This window comes from Dryobates pubescens, chromosome 24 (genome assembly GCF_014839835.1).
Source record: "Dryobates pubescens isolate bDryPub1 chromosome 24, bDryPub1.pri, whole genome shotgun sequence".
NCBI lineage: Eukaryota > Metazoa > Chordata > Aves > Piciformes > Picidae > Dryobates > Dryobates pubescens.
The window spans coordinates 183,666-204,682 of NC_071635.1; the positions used below are offsets into that span (position 1 = coordinate 183,666).

Below are 21,017 nucleotides of genomic sequence, written 5' to 3' on the forward strand. Positions count from 1 at the left end.
CATCACACAGAGTCCTTCTGATCTGCATCTGATACATTAGAGCTGGTTTGACCTTCAGCTGCTACGGAATGGTTGCAAATGAGCAGTGTGTGTGTTTGGAGAGCTATGGCCTACTTTTGCAGGTGCTGTCCCAATGGGCACCATATTAAGTTGTCTTCAGGGCAGGGGGAGACACAGAGGGACACAGGCTTTCCATCTTTCCAAAAGTGCTGTTGCTCTAGACTTAACAGTGCAGTTTTGTAGTGGACCCCTTGGCCAAGAGCAGCTTTGTATGTGCCAGCAGAATCTGCATTCAGTCCAGTTCCATTTCTGCAGTGATGCTTAAAATGCTGTGATTAATCTTTTGGTTTGGGTTTTTATGGGTTTTTTTGCTTTGTTTTTCTTTGTTTGTTTGTGTCATCCAATGCATAAAAAGCAGTAGGGAAAGTTTAATTTGATGTGCAGGGCTGCTGAAAGCTAGCACTCAAAGGAAAAAAACTAGTTTGACTGTGGCTGCCTAGCACTAGATGTTTTACCAGTAAATCAGATGGAAACCATAATGAACAGACTTCTAGTTATCAGTAATGTGTTTAATGAGGTTACTTATCCATTAGTTTTAGTATGAAACTTTTCTATGAAATGAGGAAAGATCAAAGTGTTCTCTGCTATAGCAGGAGGAACTTTGTAACCTGAACTAGCAGACAACTGAAAGGGGATGCGCTCTCTGAGGTATTACTGTAACTGGCTAAAATTTCAGGTCACAGAGGAAGTGCTGAATGCCAATTAATTGAAGTAATATGGCCCATAAGGAAAAGCACCTAGGAGTAGAGAACAGGATGACCATGTGCTGGCAGTGTGCCCTCTCGGCCAAGATGGCCAATGGTATTGTGGAATGGATTAGGAGGAGTGTGGCCACTAGGTTGAGGAAGGTTTTCCTCCCCCTTTACTCCTCACTGGCGAGGCCTCACCTGGAGTACTGGGTCCAATTCTGGGCATCCCAGCTCAAGAAGGGCAACTACTGGAGAGAGTCCAGTGCAGGGCCAGTAAGGTGTTTAGGGCACTGGAACATCTCTTACATGAGGAAAGGCTGAGACATGTGGGGGTGTTTAGCTTGGAGAAGAGGATGCTGAGGGGGGAATCTTATCAATGCTTACAAATATCTAAGGGGTGGGTGTGAGGAAGATGGGCCCAGACTCCTCTCAGCGGTCCCCAGTGACAAGACAAGAGGTAATGTGCATAAACCTGAACACAGGAAGTTCCATTTAAATATGAGGAAGAACTTTATGTTGAGGGTGGCAGAGTATTGAAAGGGGCTGCCTAGAGAGATGGTGGAGTTTCTGTGTCTGGAAACTTTCAAGGCTTACTTGCACATGTTCCAATGTGATCTGCTTTAGGTGATCTTGCTGTGGCAGGGGGATTGGACTCAATCTTCAGATGTCCCTTTTGACCCCTACCATTCTGTGATAAGACTGTTTTTAAGGAGTGCTGTTTTAGTCAGGATCTGCAGGAATGGGTGTAAACAATCTGTTAGAATCTCACTGAGTATTGTAAAGTTGAAAGTATACAAGTGTGCAACCATGCTTTCAAAATGATTTTGGTTTCTGTGCTGGCTTAAAACAGAACAGTTCTGTGGGTACTGTTCTCATCTTATTTAGTAAAAACTCACTTCAGAGTCCAAATGCAAGAAAGTGAATTCTGTAGCATGAGGCTGAGATTAGCTGTATGTAAATAACTTCTAAATACTTATTTATGTGTCTGAATACTTCCCAATTTCTTTCTGGGTGGATGTGGCAACATTCCTGTCATATATTTGGAAGTCATGCACGTGTGTCTGTCGGTCTCGATCTATTTATTTTGGAACCATGTAGTGGAGAATTCAAAGTTCTATTATCTGTTACCTGAAATGCCCATGAGATGGTGCTCATCACTCTTGGTTTTGTGCAGCAGCAGATCTGTGCATAGTTCTGATTCATGAGTAAGGGAGCAGGGCTTATCATTGCTGTCTTTCTAAAAGGAAGGGGAAAAAAAACACCAAAACCAAAACAAATCCAGCTGGCAATATCTTGAATTAACATACACAATGTGTACTGCTGGACTGTTCTGAAGTGTGTGTAAAAACTGCCTCAGCATCCCCGTGCATCTTTGGAAAAATTGGTTTGATGCAAATGGACACAAATTATAGATGATAGTTGATTCTGTCGCTCTGCTTGGCTCTGCTGATTCCACACCTGCAGTGCTGGGTCCAGCGCTGGAGGCCCCAATGCATGAAGAACATGGAACAGGTCTGGAGAAGGAAACAGATGGTCAGAGGGCTGGAGCTCCTCTTCTTTGAGGACAGGCTGAGAGAATTGGGGCTGTTCAGCCTGGGAAAGACAAGGCTGCAGGGAGACCTTAGAGCAGCCTTCCAGAATTTTAAAAGGGCGTCCAGGAGAGATGGAGAGGGACTTTTGGCAAAGGTATGGAGTGGTAGGATGAGAAGTAATGGCTTCAGACTGGAAGAAGTTGAATTTAGATGAGATATAAGGAAGCAATTCTTGCCCATAGCAGTGGTGAGGCACTAGCACAGGTTGCCTAGAGAAGTAGCTGAGATTTCAAACCTGGAAGTATTCAAAGCCAAGTTAGATGGGGCAAGAGCAAGCTGCAAGTAGGAGGTGTCCCAGCCCATGGCAGGGGAGTTGGAACTAGACAGTCCTTAAGGTCCTTTCCTACCCAAACCATTCTGTGAAGTAATGCCAGTGTGAGGAAAAGCCTACAACTCATATGATAAACACACGCTTTCTGAACTCAAACCACTCTGACCATGCCAGACCTCTGTAAGAGTTGTTCTTATTTTTGAAAGCACTTTTATTTCATCTCCCGTCGGCTGCTGGTATTTCTCAATGAGTACAAATCTTATCTTGATCAGTTCCAATGCAGTACATTTTTAGAGAATTAAATGCAGTTCCCCATGATCATAAGAGAGCCATGGGTTTTACACTAATAATTCCAAATAGACAACAGTTGTTTTTCTGAGTAAATAAATGTTTTCCAGCTTGGAATACCACACAGCTTGGAATGCAGTGCTTTTTACCCAGGGGTGCTGATTTGCTCTTTGGGAAGAAAATTAATCTCTTAATTCTTTTGATATACCATTTCCTATTATTATTCCTTTTCAGATATTTGTCATTTCAATACACTTAATATGCTGACTTCCATTAGTGTATATATGTTTAAAACTCTAACCAGTGTAGTGGCATATTTGTTCAGAGACATGGGCTTGGAATCTGAAGGGGGGGGGAAGTAATCATTTCTTGGTGAGGGGTAAATGAAAGGCTATTATTTATTCTGGGCACCCTTCCATTCTAGCCAAGACCTTCTGCACAGTTTCCCCATGTTAATCATAACACACAGAAAAATCACTTAGAAAATCAAAGGAATAGCAACAGGGAAAGATCAGTGCTGTATTTCCTGTACCATGTCATGTAATATTTCTTGCGTCTGAAGTCTTACCTGTTTGTGCTTCAGCTGTGGTAGCAGTCTCTGCAGTTCTGAAGTGACAAGTGCGGGGCTTTCCAGCTTTTCTGGATGGAGGCAGTGTCAGAAGTGATAGAAACAGATGTGTGAGTTCTTGTTTTCTCTTGGAATTTGCAGCCCTGTGCTTTTAGTTGTGCTGAAGTTCTCTGTAGTTAATCTGCTGAGCTATGAAAGGTGATGGCTGTTGAGGAGCTGGCAAGTATTTGTTCCTAGCATGTGCTCTGTGAGGGCCACAGCTTTCAGTAGGTGAGGAACTACTTAACGTTATGGTTGCTAAATCTGATGAACCTGCCAGAGTGTTGTAAGTAAGCTCATTAGTCACTTCATCTTGTATTCTTTCTTGGCTTTTGAACCTCATTTTATTCCTCAGGTGAGAGTATTCTTTGCCATCCTTACGCAGTTCCATGTTTGTGATGTGTTCTGTTCTGTGATTTTTTAAATTTATTTTTTTTTCTCCCTTGCTTGGGGTCCTTATCCCCTCGTCTGTACAAGATGGCAAAACTGTGAACCTGGGTTTACTCCTAGAATGAATTCACAGAAAGAGTGGTCAGACATTGGAACAGGCTGCCCAGGGAGGTGGTGGAGTCATGGAGGTGTTAGAGGTGTGTGGCCATGGCACTTGGGACGTGGCTTAATGGCCATGGTGGTGTTGGGTGGGTGATTTGACTGGATGACCTTGGAGGTCTTTTCCATCTGAAACAATTCTGTGATTCTGTCGTTCTGTGAAGATAGGACAGGATGCAGACATGTGCGCCTTCGTCAGTGAGGGATGGTTAGTCTGTTTCTCCTAGCCCGCAGTGTTGGTTTTTTTTTCCCAAACTTGACAAAAGGTTATGTTCTTGCCAAAGTTACACATGTCTGGGTCCTGAAAAACCTATTTTAAATATTCTTGTAAAAGAGAATAAACATGTCAGCTAACTTTTACAAGTTTAGGGAACTTTTGGAAGGAAGGGAGGTGTTGGGATAATGAAATGCACAATATGTTCAGTGCTTTGCTATATGTGTTTCATAGAATTGTTCAGACTGGAAGAGAGCTTTAAGGTCACCAAATCCAATCATCAGCCCAGCATTGCCAAGTCTGCCACTAAACCATGTCCCTCAGCACTATATCTACACAGGTTTTAAATAGCTCCAGGGACAGGGATTCAAACACCTCCCAGGGCAGCCTGTTTCGTGTATTTGAGTTTAAATTCAGAGTAATGCAATCAGAGTAATGCAACTGGAGCTGACTTTCTACTGGATGTCATAAAATGACAGATTTCTGATTTTTAAAATGCCAGAGCCATAAATCATTAGTTTGCTAAGATTGCACCAGCAAGCTATTAAAGAACATGGCAGTATTTACTGTAGCTAAATGCAAATTTGAAAAGGTTCTCTGTATCGTGGTTTAGATGATTTATTTGCTTTCAATGTACATATGAATCTGATGTGATGTGAAGATTTAGGATGTTTCATTTCCTGTATGGAGCTCCAAATTTGCATGTTATTAAACCATCCCTTGGAGTAGTATCTCTCTTGTGTGTCTTAAATGATAAGCACAGGTTAAGGTACACTGAAAGAAGTTACTAAAACAGAAGCAGAATGAAATGTTTTTAATAAGTATACTGGAAATATATGAAAGTCCACCTGGATTTAGATGTAGTCTTTGTTAGTATCTATCAAGATCTATAGCATAAGCTAAACTCAGAAAACTGCCAGGTTTTGTAAATACCTTTAGCCACTGTTTGGAGCACGTTGAATTTTTGTCTTGAAATTGTTTGACTTGCAAAGAATCAGCTTGGTGGCCCTTTGTTTTCTCAGAGATTTAAAATAAAACTTACATCTGCCTGAAATAAAGCTTACAGTAGTTTGATCTCCTCAGGAGCAAAGTGCCTCTCTGCTCAGTGTTATGATTTGGTCAAAAGCTAGGAGAGAATCCAAACATGTCCACTTAGCTGGGCCTATGTTCTACATCCTCCCTATCCTTTCTACAACTGCCTGGAATGAGGTTGTAGAGATGTGGGGGTTGGTCTGTTCACCCAAACAACAAGTGATAGGACAAGAGGAAATGGCCTCAAGTTGCACCAAGGGAAGTTTAGATAGGCTATTACGAAGCATTTCTTTACTGAAAGGGTTCTTGGGCATTGGAATAGGCTGCCTAGGCAGGTGATGGAGTCACCATTCCTGGGGGTATTCAAGAAATGTGTGGGCATGGCACCTGGGGACTTAGTTTTGTGGCTGTGGTGGTGTTGGGTTGATGGTTGGGCTCCATGATTTTGGAGGGCTTTACCAACCCAAGCAATTCTGTGATTCTGTGACTTCTCCATAGTTTGGTTCTCTGTGGGAAGAAAATACAAATCACATTCTCTGGTTTCGTGGTTAAAAATGGCTGCGTTCTTCCTGTTCTCAATCAGCTAAATTCAGAAACATTTTACCAAAAAGCTTGAGCTGTTGCCCTAGTTTGTCATTTGGGTTTTTTTTTTCCCCAAAGGGCAATGTAACTGGCAAAAAATAGAAAATTTGTGAGGAAGTATTCGAATGCTGCACTTAAAAAATATCCCTGTGAGCTTCTACTTATGTGCTGGAGAAAGCAAACGTTTTGCCACCCTGTAGGTCACTATAAAGATTGTTTATGCATCTCAGTGTAGGACTGAAAATACGTTCAACTGGAGAAGTTTGAAAAATGTCCTGCGTGACATAGGAGACCAAATCACGCTAAAGTGCACGGCAAGACTATACATCAGTTCAAAGGCTACATTATTCAAAAAAATACAACCATAAAAAAGGTAATAAGATTACATTCTCACACTTCATGGCTAGTAAGGTGCATTAAGCTGCTCAGATATTCATAACTTACGGTGACATTTGGGAAGATTACATTTTGCTGTGCACAGCCGTTACCGCAGCTCAGATAATAACTAGCCACCGCATGGACCTGGATTATGATCCCTGTCATTGGAAACAAATTTGTGTTCTGAAGGTTGATCAGTTTTCAAATCACCATTAAGAAAGGGTTAATGTGAAATACTGTGTGGGGTGTGTGTGCTTGTGTGTATCTAATGGGTGTGCATACATACATACATCAGCTCTGCCATGTCTTTGCTCTGGTGCTTTTCTCTGTCACTGTGCTCACTTCCCTTAAAGGCAATGTTAAAATGGTAATTACTCCTACCATAGCATAATATTTCTAGAAGCTGCTTCTACTTTCTGAAATGCTTATCTTTGCAGATTAGATTGGAAACCTCATTTGACAGCTTCCTGGATAGGTAGTTACTGATAATAGTATATCTAGCCAAAAATGAAGGATTAGTGGTGTAGACTATAGGGTGAAGGTAAGGTCACCTGGAGTTGTCCTGTATGATTTTGGTATGATAATTGATGGTTGGCTGCTAGTTAAAGCCAAATGCTGAAACTTGGCAAGAATTAGCAGGTGTCTTGTGGCTAGAATGTAACCTCCACCTCTTCTCTCTGAATAGGATCATGGAATGTAGCATTTGCTTTGTTTTCTGCCTTGATGGTGAGAAAGAGATTGGGTTCTTAAGGAGTATCTCAGTTTTGAAGAGGATGATAAATGTGGTGTAAAATCAAGTGGGACACTAGTTAGGTATTTTACATTTTCATGTTTTGCTTGTTTAAGGCTGGACTTGATAAGGCTCTGAGCAACCTGATCTAGTTGATGTCCTTGCTCACTGCAGGGGAGGTTGGACAAGGTGGTCTTTGAGGGTCCCTTCCAACAGGATGCATTCTATGATTCTCTATTTGAGAGCTTTCTTCTTGCAGAATGGGTAACTTGAAACATGGAGTGGTGTTTTGAAACATTTATCTTAAAAGTCTCTTTAATCTTTTGTCCAAAAGCTTGTTGGGGGCCACTTTGACTTGGAAATGAACTTTATCATTCAAGAAGCAGAGGGCATCTCCTGCATGGTGGAGTTGCTGGACAAGTGCGATGTCACCTGCCAGGCTGAGGTGTGGAGCATGTTCACAGCCATCTTGAAGAAGAGCATCCGCAATCTACAGGCTTGCACAGAAGTTGGGCTTGTTGAGCAAGTGATCAAGAGGATTGACAGAGCTGACAACATGATTGCAGGTACAGTTTCACCCCCTGCATGACTCAAACTTGAACTGCATTGCTTTTATGTGAACTCTCGTGGACACATCTGTTAATGGGTGGCAACTTGACATTGCATTTTATTAAGCAGTTCTGTTGCTCTTATTTATCTTTCCAGATCTCTTGGTGGATTTGCTGGGTGTGTTGGCAAGCTATAACTTGACAGTTCGAGAGCTGAAGTTATTCTTTAGCAAGCTTCAAGGAGAAAAAGGGAGATGGGTAAAAGAAAACACAAAACTGAAACTGTTTTTGTAGTGTTCTTTAGATTTTGTCCTAATATTCACAAGCTACAAGGCTGTTTGATAACCTAAACTTAAAATGTACCAAGAAACAGAGGATGCTTTCTGGTAGTGCATAAATCAATCATTTCACTTGCAAGCAATTAAAATATAGAGTAGAATAGTGAGGAAATGATGTTTTCTCCTGGATCTAGGGATGGAATGGGCTTTTTTTAACACCTGGCAATAATGTGGTGACTCTAAGCAACTGCTTATATCCTTATGTTTTATTTTTGTAATTCCAGTTATGCGAAAGTGAAGGGAAAAAGTATATTTTGCATTCAGTTCAATGTGCTTCTATTTTCATGTTGCTGCTCTTTGTCTGAAAAAAATTATCTCGTTAGGGAGGTGAGAATTTGTGGCAGAGTTTGAAATAAAGGGAATAAGCTCGAGCTGCAAAATACTATCAGGTGTTTGGTCTCCTGCTCCTGTATGAATTACGGAGGAGAGGGTTTGCTTTCACTGTTGAGAAGCTCCTTCCCTAAAGTAAAAATATATATATTATAGAGGCCCCTAGACAAACATTCTTCAACCCAAAATTGTTTTGCTGAAATTGGGCACTGTTATCACAACTGGTTTACCTGCTTTGAATTTTAGTACAGTTTCCTTTATCTCTAAATGCTTTGCCTAGTGCAGAGAAAATACAGCACGGTGTCTCTGACTTCAAATCTAAAAGGCAGTATTAACAGGGTACAGCAAATTTTATCATAGTATCAGTCAGGGTTGGAAGGGACCACAAGGATCATCTAGTTCCAACCCCCCTGCCATGGGCAGGGCCACCCCACACTACATCAGGCTGGCCAGAACCAATTTTAAAAGACCCTTTGTAATAACTTTGGAGATGTTCCCCAAATAAAAAGACTCAAAGCTTAAGGGGGTTTCAACTGAATAATTGAAAAATATGGAGTATATTTAACCACAGATAAGTTAATGTTGTCTCCATACTTCATAACATTAACTGTTTTAATTTCCTGTCTCTTTGCTTTTTGCATTTAATTTCCCTTCTTTATTTAAGACTAAACACAGAGGGAAGGAAGAGAAAAATGTCACAGTTGCATTGCTAAGGAGTTGCACAACTCCATAAATCTGAAAATACAAAGTATTTGGCTACAACACAAATTACCTGGTTGAATTCTGCAGTGCCGAAGGCATCAAAGCAGTTCTCAGTGTTAATTGCTTCGTGAGCACTGTTCTGTTTATCGATAGTTCTGCTACATTTGGAATACTTGCAAGGGATCATGCAGTGTGTGGTTTTCAGAGAGGGGCTGCTCGCAAGACTTTTAGGAAGAGAGATCATAAATGTAAAATTGTAGTTTAATAAGAAGGGATCACATGGAAGGTTAGGAAGTGGTAAAAGAAGACACAAAAGACTATCCTGTCCCTGTGACCAGTCTTTGCTGTACTTGTGCTGTGAGCTCGCGTATTTGATTTGGAGTTGCTGAGTACTACAACAAAATCAGTACAGAGTTAGAGCGGTGGTGTGGAACTGTTAACTATTCACCCTAAATGAGTGCTCAGTTGAGGTGCTCCAAACTGCCCCTGAGACTTGAATCTTCCTCTGTGGACTTGCATGAAGAAATACATGTACAAAAGCACTGAAGACCTCATGAAAATAGTCTGGTCTGCTGATTCTCCATCTCCCTCTTGCTAGGTGTTTCTCAACTGCCTTGTGCTGGCCCTCATTTCATGCAGCCACAATCCAGAACTGATGTAGCTGAAAATTTGTTTGCATTTGTTTTTTCCTAGATCTGTTTTCATCTGGATTAGTTCATTTTCTGTAGCCCCTGCAGATGCACACAAAGGGGAACGCCTAGCAAAAGGGAGAGGATGAGCAGGCAGGGCTATTTTCATCAGGATTTCAGCCAAATCCTAGTGCTGGTGGGAAGGAGCAGAGAGAGGGAGGAACCAACGTTCAGGATGAAGGTGGCTCTGACCTTTAAGTCCTTCATTTAGTTATCCAATTCATTGTGTTTCAGCACATTTACTGTTTAATATGTGAAATTATCCAGGACTTTGTGTTGTTGTTTATTGCAAGTGTGAGGTGCTTTGGCAGAATGCCATGTGCAAAGGTTTAAACTGTGTCAAAATTGATTTTTGGTGTCTATTTTCTACCACTATTTTCATAGAGGTATGTTTATTTACGAGTGTGATTAACTCTCTTTGCCAGCCACCACATGCTGGAAAGTTATTGTCTGTGTTAAAACACATGCCTCAGAAGTATGGACCTGATGCCTTCTTCAACTTCCCTGGAAAAAGTGCTGCAGTATGTAGATTGTTGTCAGTCTCATTTGTTTTATTGCAGCTATTGGTTATGTTCATTTCTGGTTGTCTTCTGTCTCCTCTGTCATTGTCATAGAAGTAGAGTTCAAAGCAAATTCTTCTCTCTGCCTGGCACCTACATGATGCATAAATAAATCATGCTGATAACAAATCTGCATTATCTCTAGAGAAGGACAAATATAAATTAAGGGTGGGATTTGTTTGTTTGTTTTTCCCCCCGGGTGTTTTTCAGGCTGATTCAGTTAAATCTTTATTACAAGGAGAATCTGCCTTCTTTTCTGTCCCATCTTTCTGTGGGGATGGTGCTTGTGTGGGTCTCTAGTATGTGTGGGAGTGGCTTTCTGAGGAGTTGACGCTGGGGGGACATCAAGTGCCCACAAAGATGCTTTGTCACTCACCTTTCTCAGCTCAATTGGGTAGGGAAAATATAACAGAAGGCTGGTGGGTGGAGATGAGGACGGGGAACACCTTGTGAGCAAAACAGACTCAAGTTGGAAAAAGAGTTTGACACACAGTTGGTAGTTGGAAAACGCTGTGCAGTCTTCTGTAGGAATTTAAGTATATCATCCCTTTTTCTCCTGAAATCCAAGAACTATAGAATTGTTTTGGTTGCAAAAGACCTTTAAGATCATTGAGAAAAGACCCTTTTAAGATCATCAAGGAGGAAACAGTAAGTTCAAAATTTTGTGCTTAATTCAGAGTAAGATTTGAATGAGATTTATCAAATAACTCGGGTTTTGCCTTTGGTGGCTTGAGATTAAGTTTCACGAGCTTGACGATACACTGAATATTTTTGGAGTGAGAACTTGAGTCTGAAAAGCATGGAATGCTAGCAAACTGCTTCTGCAGTTTTGAGTTTATGACAAGCAACAGAACTTGGCAAATTTTTGTTCCTTGCATTGAAAGCTTGACCCGTACATGATCTTGGGGTACCTTAACAACCTTGATAGGAATATTCCTGTGTATTTTAATGAAGCATTAAGAACCAAGTGTTTAATATAATTACTGCAAGATCCATCATGAGTTAAACCACTTAGTTTAGGTAGTGCTACCAGTTCCTCAAAGCTGGGCTGTGAGCTCACAGACTGATTAGTTAGTTGGTACAGAGAAGGATTTATAGCATTTTGTTTGTACAGGGATAGCTGAATGGAGCATGGGAGCATAATAAGGAGCATGGCGGCACTCAGGTTCTTGATGTGTTTTTCTTCGTTGCTCCTGATCATCTGGACAGCATCTTTGATCAGAGGCTATGGCAGTTGAAACGTGTATTGCAAATCTGTGCAGCAAAACAGTGCAAATAGTAATGTCACGAAAACCAACCCCACTTACAATAAACCTCAGCTGTTTGAAACAAAGGGGCCTGCCACACAGTTCGTAACTTGCTATTGAGCTAACATAAGCACAGCTTTTGGTACAAAGGTTTTGGCTGGTGGGGATTCACAGAATCAGAACGGTCTGGGTTGGAAGACACCTCCAAAGGTTATCTAGTCCCAACCCCCTCTGCAGTTAGCAGGTACATCCTCAACCAGGTCAGGTTGCCCAAAGCCCCATTGAGCCTCACCTTGAATATCTGCAGGGATGGGACCTCAACCACCTCCCTGAGCATTACCTTGTTTTGAAGGACATTTAAAAGTCTGTCATATCCTCACTAAATATGGCTAGATTTTAGATGGACTCAATGATCTCAGAGGTCTTTTTCCAACAGAAACAATTATATAATTCTGTAGGAGTTTCAAGACAGAAGAGACTCTGTTAAGTGATGTATATTATGATTATCTTTTAGTGGTCAGCGCCTTTCCATAATCAGTTGTTTTCCTGAAGACGAACACTATGTGAAAATAACTTTATCAATCTGATTCTTCTCTTAGGTTATCACAAAACCAAATCAACTTGAACTTTCATGTGAGGAGTTTTTATGCTGTAAAATTTGCACTACAGTGGAAGTGTAGGTTACTATTAATAATCTTCCTTGAGATGTAAAGACCACTTTTAAAAAGTTGAGATTAATTAAATACTTTAACAAGGAAGTACAAAAAGCACAGAAGTTAAGCGAGATGTTAGTGTAGCAAAACTGTACATATTTGTTGTCTACATCTGTCAGTGCACGTGTGTAGTGTGTATCTTAAGCTGTATACTCTTGAGAAGCTGATCTTTCTACATGAGTAGAATTACATGAGTGATTTCCTTTCTTTAGGCTATTGCCTTACCTCCTATAGCCAAGTGGCCATACCAGAATGGGTTTACTTTCCACACTTGGCTAAGAATGGATCCTGTAAATAATATCAATGTGGATAAGGATAAGCCTTACTTATATTGGTGAGTATTATGTAAACCAGTATTTCTGATGTTCAATTTCTATCAATTGGTCTCTGATTTCTGCTGCCATCTCTGTATGTGATGATTTTTCTCTCGTTGGTTAGTTTTCGAACAAACAAAGGACTTGGTTATTCTGCTCACTTTGTTGGAGGCTGCTTGATTGTAACATCCATAAAATCAAAGGGAAAAGGTTTCCAGCACTGTGTGAAATTTGATTTCAAACCACAAAAGGTGAGTAAAAATAATAAAATCTTTTAAACAGCTGTCACGAATTTAAAAGCAAAGCCTAGGGGGAGGCTTATCTTTATAACAACAGCTACACTGAAATGAGCAAAACAAATTTGTGCTCTGAATTATTAATTCTTTTTACTTAGGATATATACAAGGAATAGCTGGAAAGTGCAATTTATCACAAATTCTAGGGATTCGTGAGACTGTTTTGAAGTCTCTTGAGAACCCTTAGTAAATACATAGATTTGAAAGTTACGAGACTCATGGATTTTAAAATCTCTGTGTATATTCTGTTTTCTCTCCCCTCTAGACGTTCTTGTCCTGAAGGGCTTTGCTAAAACTCCCCTTCCTCATTACTCACTTGATGTGGACAGCCAAGAAAGCATGATTAGTATCCCACATTTCCTTTGCTAATCAAGCAAAGATCTTCTTACCTGTGGCAGATTGCCTTTTGAAAGCGCGTTATGCTTTATGTTCTTTTGTGTCCAGAAAACACTCTCCTGGTCTTTGCTGCTTTATTAAACATAAGAATTCAAGTTGATTTTATTATTGCTAATCCAGGCTTGCTTGCCTCTTAAGTAGTGTTATACTATGCTGAAAATGTTTCCTTTTTCAGATAGATGTTCTGCTCGTTTGGGAGCAGCTGGTGTAGACATTTTGTGGGAGAACAGACCTCCTCAGGAATTTCTTATCAGTAGCCTCTTGATGTAAATATGGATTCTGTTTGTGGTAGTTTGACATGCACAGCCTTGGAAGGTCTTTAGTCTGGAGCCATCCTTGTTCTTTGGAATGACGTTTACAGTAGTCCATCATGTTAAGAGTAACCCAACCTAAAAAGTGACTTATGCAGTGGTTTCCGTGTAAATTTTGTTCAGCATTGGCATGAAGATTTTATTTATCATAACCATAGTGTCCTTTGATTCCACTATGCAAGAAAAATCACCCATGACTTAATCTTTTGGACTTAAATTAAGATTTAAAGTTTAATTCATATGAATAGCTGGGTTTGTTCTCCTTTGTTTCCCTTTAATGTTTGAGCTGCTCTAAGTGTCTGTAGAATTCTCAGTTGTTTTCTCATCCATTAGTGGTATATGGTCACTATAGTGCACATCTACAACCGCTGGAAGAACAGTGAGCTTCGCTGTTACGTGAATGGAGAGCTGGCCTCTTATGGAGAAATAACGTGGTTTGTCAACACCAGTGATGTAAGTAAACTCTGGATGCTAGCATCTTGATGGATTCAATAGATAGCCTTTGCCATTTTATTAAAAAACCTCCCTAATTTTATGCATTCAAAAAAAAAAGTTGAAATAAAATTAACTTTTAAATGGATTCTATTGTTCTACTTCTTGGAACTTAAAAGTTGTTGTTTCTGCTGAGACCCTTGAGTGTAAAAATAATCCTCCCTGATCTGTATGTTCTTTGTATAATTTGCTTATGTACTGTGTATTAAAGCCTGTTCCTGGGTTTTGTTTCACTTCCAGACATTTGACAAGTGTTTCCTGGGTTCTTCAGAATCAGCAGATGCCAACCGAGTATTCTGTGGGCAAATGACATCTGTGTACCTTTTCAGTGAGGCTCTCAATGCTGCTCAGATCTTTGCCATCTATCAGCTTGGTCTGGGATACAAGGTACCTTAGCAGGGACTGTAAAGCTTCCAAATCCTCATTCTGATAAGACTCTTGATAGTGGGTTTTATGAATGTTGTGACACCTCTCTGTTGTCCTAAAAATACTCTTAAGGTGTGATCTTTTTTACTGAAGTCTTCCATGTTTCTTCTATAGCCCTTTATTTTGCTTCACAATCTACAAGGTTTGTCGTTGCCTGAGAGGCACTAACTAAAAGACTGCAATTCCTTAGCAGCTATACAAACATACATTTAAAAAGATGGTTCCTGTTCTGTCTGCTTCTCAATTATTAGTTCCTTTTGAGTGCACATTGCTGACTCTCTCTCTGCTTCCCGGCTGGTATGTTTCTTTTACCTACCATTTTGGCAGTGGCACTCCTAGAATCATGGAACTGCTGAGGTTGGAAGAGACCTTTGAGATCATCAAGTCCAAACACTCACCTAGTACTCAAAATTCCACCACTACTTTGGGGTAGTTCTAACTAATATAGTCTAATATAGACTTTGAGTCAATGTTTTTATGGGACACCTTTCTGAGGTATTGCTAGATTGAGGAAGCAATGGTTTAGTCATTTGGGGGCAGTAGGTGTGTTCTGATCCATGTGTTCCGTGTATGTAATTTGGTTTTTTTTGTCGTTTTGGTTTGTTTTTCCCATCCTCACTCCTGCACCCCAATCCAGGGAACATTCAAATTCAAGGCAGAAAGTGATCTCTTCCTTGCTGAACATCACAAATTGTTGCTGTATGATGGCAAACTATCCAGTGCTATTGCTTTTATGTACAATCCAAGGGCTACAGATGCACAGCTGTGTCTAGAGTCATCCCCTAAGGACAACCCATCGATTTTTGTTCATTCGCCACATGCCCTCATGCTGCAGGTAATTCAGCCCTGTTACATTTGGAGGAGACAAGTTATTTCCAGTTTGAAAACCTAGAAATCAAGTTGTATGGGAATTTTGACAAGATTAGGGCAACGCTGATAGTCTGGGGTTTTTGGGTTGTCCTCAATGTTGCCTCCCCTGTTTCTTGAATTAATGTGGATCATAGAATCATAGCATTACTTGAGTAGGAAGTTACCTTTAAAGGTCATCTGATTCCAACTTCCTTACCATGGGCAGGAACACCTTCAGCTCTAGACCAGGTTGCTCAAGGCCTCATCCAGCCTGGTCTTAAAACACTTTCAGGCGTGCGGCACTCACAATTTCTCTGGACAATATGTTCCAGTGTCTCAGCACCCTTCTTCTTAATGTCTAATCAATCTGTTCTGCTCTAACAATCCTAAGAACAAAGTTTATTTTATTGAAGTTACAACCTTGAAAGAATCAATATTAGAAGGACTGTTACCTTTGAAAAACCCCAAACTTCTCCTCATTTCTGACATATGTTTGTCAGTCACCTGCTGTATATTTAACTGAAGGTACACACCGTGGACTGTCTCTAAAGCAGTAGGGCAGCCAGACTCTGGACATTTAGTATGGCTTTGGTAGCCACTTTGTACCTCTTGCTGTGTCTTTTTATTTGCTAATAATACCATTTATTTTATTATTTTTTTGTTACACTGAGGACTTTTCAAACTATTTCTAACAAACTTTTCAACAGATTCTGAAGGCTGTATCAATATTTCTTAATTCTTTTTTTTGTCAGGATGTGAAAGCAGTCTTGACTCATTCTATCCAAAGTGCTCTGCACTCCATTGGAGGGGTGCAGGTGCTTTTCCCACTCTTTGCACAGTTGGATTACAGGCAATATTCCTCAGAGCACATTGACACAACTGTTTGGTAAGCGCCTGTACTTACTGTATTCTGTTCTTTCTTGCTTTTTGCATGAAGGAAGTTACCTCCTGCTTCATTAAGTGGCACATTAAGTGGCATTAAATTGTCTTCTGCAACAGTAAATTATATCTAACAACATTAAGGTGGCCTTGTTACAGGCAGGACCTCAAAGTGAAGAGTTTCTTGGTACCAGATTTTCCGTGAAAGCTCATGCAGAATCCAAGTGCACACATTTGTACTTCACAGTTGTGTGTAGTGGAATTGTAGACAATTCCCTTGGGCTTTTTCCCACTGGGGAGGGATGAATTCTTTTTGGCTTCATGAAGTTATTTCTTGGATTTTTAACAATTTTTAACCTTTAGACTGTTTGGAAGATACTGTTAGGCAGTGTTAACTGCCAGGCTTTTCCTCTGGTCTCAGCTCTGTTTCAGCTCAATTAATTGCTGAATAGCCAGGCAGAGAAACTGCCTGATGGAGCTTCTAAGGTAAAAATTAATATTAAGAACAAAAGAATTGTTTTTTAGAATCCTGGCATAGTTTACTGTTCATTGCAGTTGCAGATGAGTCAGGGATTTGATTCAGGTACAACCTGGCCAAGTATTTGAGGAGGTTTCATAGAATCGCCTGGGTTGGAAGGCACCTGTGAAGGTCAGCTAGTCCAATCCCCCTGCAGTGAGTAGGGACATCTTAGCTAGATCAGGTCACCCAGAGCACCACCAAGGTTCACCTTGAATATCTTCAGGGATGGGGCCTCAACCACCTCCATGGGCAACCTGTTCCAGTGCTCAACCATCCTCACAGTAAAGAACTTGTGCCTAACGTCCAATCTCAATCTGTCTAATATCAAACCATTGCTCCTTGTCCTATCCCTCTGCAGCCTTCTTGCAGGCCCCCTTCAAGTACTAGAAGGTAGCTTCTCTGGAGCCTTCTCCTCTCCAGGCTGAACACCCCCAGCTCCCTCAGCCTGTCCTTGTAGCAGAGGTGCTCCAGCCTTCTGCTCATTTTCGTGGCCCTCCTGGACTTGCTCTGTCTGGTCCTTGTCTTTCCTGTATTGAGGGCTCTAGAGCTGGACACAGGGGCAGAATTATCTCTCTCTCCGTCTGCTGTGCTGATGGCACTCCATCCAGTGCTTTGATACAAGAGGAGGGGCAGGAACATTTCTTTCTGGCAGCAGCACAGGGCTGCAAAAGCTTCAATCAATAGCCAAGCTATGTTTGGAAATATTGCCAGTATCTGCTCACATGAAAGCTAATGTCACTGATCCTTGCAGTGTCATATGAAGCAGAGTGAAGTACATGCATCACTGTTGCCGTTTTGCAAGAACATGGTTTCAAAAGAATTTTTGCTATTGTGAGGTTATCTCAGAATCCACAATTGGAAAGTTAGAAATGCATCAGTTAAAAGGAAAAATTTCAAAATCTAGCCTTGCCTTTTATTTTGGAGGTTCTGATCCTATGTAACGTATTCGAAGTACTTCTGGCCTGTGTGATACAAGTGTTATTTTGGAAATACTTCCTGACTTCTTTTAACCCTATAAAACATTTCTATTTACATGTAAGCATTACCTTCAAACCCTTTGTACTTTTCAGTTCTACTTTATTGGCTTTCATCATGGAGTTGCTGAAGAACTCCATCGCTATGCAAGAACAGATGCTATCCTGTAAGGGCTTCCTTGTAATAGGACATAGCCTAGAAAAGGTAAAGCAAGTCTTTCTTGAGGTCTTACATGTATGTTGAATGCTTTTGAAAAAAATACTTTTCTTAGACCTGTTGTAGGGCCTTTCCTTGAGCAGATCTTCTTTTGCAGTCTTCCAAAGCCCACGTTACCCGAACTGTGCTAGAGCTCTGCCTTGCCTTTTCAAAATACCTGAGCAACTTGCACACCGGGGCGCCCTTGCTGAAGCAGCTGTGTGATCATGTTCTCCTTAATCCTGCAATATGGATTCATATTCCAGCACAGGTAAAATTACTTGTTCTTATGAAGAAAGTTTCTTACAATATGTTGATTTGGGAGTCTGGACACCAAGATTTACAGGTGCTGGCTTCCCAACAGAGATCATGCAGGAGCTGTTTTCAGATTACGCTTTTCTGCACGTAGCTGTCATGCTTTGCAGATTGCTTTGGAGGAGACAAGGAAAATCTTATTTTTAAACTCCAAGGTTTCCAAGAGTTTAGAAATCTGCAGCTTTCTACAGAGCAGAGTTTTGAGTCACTTCTGGAGTCCCTGACCCAGTTGGCGTTGTACATTGAGAAGGACTTTTGGGTGGATTACTTGTAATAACATTAGCAACTATGAAGACAAATTATCCTGGGTATCAGATTTGAAGTCTTAATTTAAATTGACATAATCCTTGCAGAGTATTTTTGCTTTGGTGAATTTATATTTTCTCTGAGATTGAGCAACTTGTGTGGACACTTTCCAGTTGGTTCTACTTGAAACTCTGTTGCCAAATTTTTTTGATCTCTTCCCCAAGGGTTTGCTTTGCATTTCAAAAACTGAGATGGCACCAACAATGTTACTGTTAAAGTCATAAAAGATTTAATGATTAAGTAAGATTTAAGTTATTATTTCCCCAGAAGTAAAAGGGAAAGAAGCTGTGTAAATAATGAAGTCTGTACTGAATCAGCCTAAAATAAATATGCGCCTTTCGATAACACTACCTCTGTGATCCTGTTCTGAACAGACTTTGGCCTAGATGGTCTCCAGAGGAGCTATCCAATCTCAGCTGTCTGTGATGGTGCTTTCATGTTCCTGTGAGTGTGGGTCAGTTTAAAAAACCCACAGCACTCTATAGTTACAGAAACAGAATGAAAATTGTCATCAGTTTGCACAGGTTTTCTAGGAACTATGAGCTATGCAAAGAAAAGAGTCCTTCAAGATCATTGAGTGCAACCTAACACCGGCATGGCCATTAAAACATGTCCTGAAGTGCCATGTCCACGTGTTTCTTGAACACCTCCAGAGACAGCGACTCCACCACCTCCCTGGACAGCCTGTTAGAGTGCTTGACCACTCTTTCTGTGAAGAAATTTTTTCTGATCTCCAGCCTAAACCTGCCCTGGCACAATATCAGCCATTTGCTCTCATTCTCTTATCTGATACTATGGAGAAGAGACCAACCCCTACCTCACTCCAGCTGCCTTTTAGGAGCTGTAGAGAGCAATGAGGTCTCCCCTCAGCTTCCTCTTCTGCACGCTAAACACCCCCAGCTCCCTCATCTGCTCCTCACCAGCCCTGTTCTCCAGACCCTTCCCCAGCTTGGTTGTGCTCCTTGGGACCCCTTGTAGCACCTCAGTGTCTTTCTCGTAGTGAGGGGCCCAAAACTGAGCCCAGTGTTTGAGGTGTGGTCTCACCAGTGCTGAGTACAGGGGCACAATCAGTGGCCTACTCATGCTGGCCACACTTTTGCTGATCCAGGCCAGGAAAATGTTCAGCTGTTTTTTAAAGAGGAATTTTAAGAATGGAGGTGTCCGCACTGCTGCGGTTCTGCTGTAATGACTTTTTGATCTCCTGACTGGGTGTTGTAGGTTCAGCTGACCCTGTACACTTACCTGTCTACTGAGTTCGTTGGCACTGTGAACATATATGGTGCAATCCGGCGAGTTGGGACAGTTCTCCTGGTCATGCATACCCTGAAGTATTATTACTGGGTGGTGAATCCTCAGGATCGCAGTGGTATAACCCCCAAGGGCACAGGTATGTATGCAGTTCTATTCTTAGAAGCTGATGCTGGTTTTAAAGAAGTATTCAATGCAATGTATAGAATAGAACTAAATGCTCCATAAAGAATGTAATTTTTATGAGGTGGGTTCTCTGTAACAGTTTGAGCAATGTGCTTTCTTCTCCATAGGATGTTCTTGACAGCCTTTTCACAATCTAATGAAAAATTTCTTCAGAGGTCATATCCTCTGTCATCAATGGTGTGTGTGAATTAGTACTGGGTGAGAGTGGTCTGGGAAATCATAGAATGGGCTGGGTTGGAAGGGACCCCCAAAAGTCATCTAATTCAACCTCCTGCAATTAGCAGGGACATCTTCATCTACAGAAGGTTGCTTCGAGCCCCAGACAACCTGACCTGTAATGGTTCCAGGCAATTACCACCTCTCTGGGCAACCTGGGCCAGGTTCTTACCATCCTCGGTGTAAACAACGATCTTCCTTTGATCCAGTCTAAGTCTCCCTCTTCTAGCTTATAAGTCATTACCCCATGTTCTCTCACAGGTAAAAGGGCTGTCCCTGTTGTTTCATAGGTTACTTTAAGTACCAAAAAGCCACAAGAAAGGTCTCTCCGTAGCCTTTCCTTTTGCAGGCTGAACAATCTTAGCTGTCTCAGCCTGTCCTCACCGGAAAAGTGTTCCAGCTCTTGCATCATTTTTATGGCCTATCACTCAGACCAAATTAATTCTCATCTTTCATGTGATGCCCATGTAGATTTCTGCTCACTCTCTGCCTCTCCAGGCCACTCCTACTCTCCTGTCCTTTACAGAGGATGCCACCCATTCCCACCTGCTCTTAGGTTAGGCCACACTTGGCATGTGAATGCTCTCTCCTAGTCACTGCAAGGCAGGAACCTGAAGCACTGGGTGCTTTATTTTCTTGGTCTTCCTAAGACTTTGGTCTCCAACAAGTATGCTGAGTCTGTCTGACAGGCGTAGGGGTCTGGACTTGTTGGAAAACTGCTTAATAAGCATGCTTCATCCAGGGATTTCAAGGTGAAAGAAGGGGTAAGAAACGTAGAAGAGGTGTTTGGGACTTGTTATTGACACAGAACAAGAAAAAAAGCAGAGAGGAGCTGCTTGACTTAAGGAATCCAGTTCTGTGGGAGGGGCTGGGAGAAGTGAAATCTACACCAGAATAACAAACACGTGCAGGTGGAACAGGCACAGGTAAGGGAATTACTGCTGCCTGGAAGAGTGGCTTTACAATTCTTGTAG

General features: G+C 41.3%; 1 protein-coding gene across 2 annotated transcripts in view; it reads left to right on the top strand.

Moving 5' to 3' along the window:
- Positions 1-21,017, top strand: part of LRBA (LPS responsive beige-like anchor protein) — a 324,288-nt gene that overhangs the window by 13,963 nt on the left and 289,308 nt on the right. For both annotated transcript variants that reach the window (XM_054172464.1, XM_054172465.1), the window contains exons 2-13: positions 7,327-7,558; positions 7,698-7,798; positions 10,025-10,120; positions 12,332-12,453; positions 12,558-12,684; positions 13,770-13,889; positions 14,169-14,315; positions 14,992-15,189; positions 15,956-16,089; positions 17,673-17,781; positions 17,891-18,043; positions 19,612-19,780. In XM_054172464.1, coding sequence (XP_054028439.1) covers positions 7,327-7,558; positions 7,698-7,798; positions 10,025-10,120; positions 12,332-12,453; positions 12,558-12,684; positions 13,770-13,889; positions 14,169-14,315; positions 14,992-15,189; positions 15,956-16,089; positions 17,673-17,781; positions 17,891-18,043; positions 19,612-19,780 — 1,708 coding nt within the window. The remainder of the gene's footprint in view (positions 1-7,326; positions 7,559-7,697; positions 7,799-10,024; positions 10,121-12,331; positions 12,454-12,557; positions 12,685-13,769; positions 13,890-14,168; positions 14,316-14,991; positions 15,190-15,955; positions 16,090-17,672; positions 17,782-17,890; positions 18,044-19,611; positions 19,781-21,017) is intronic.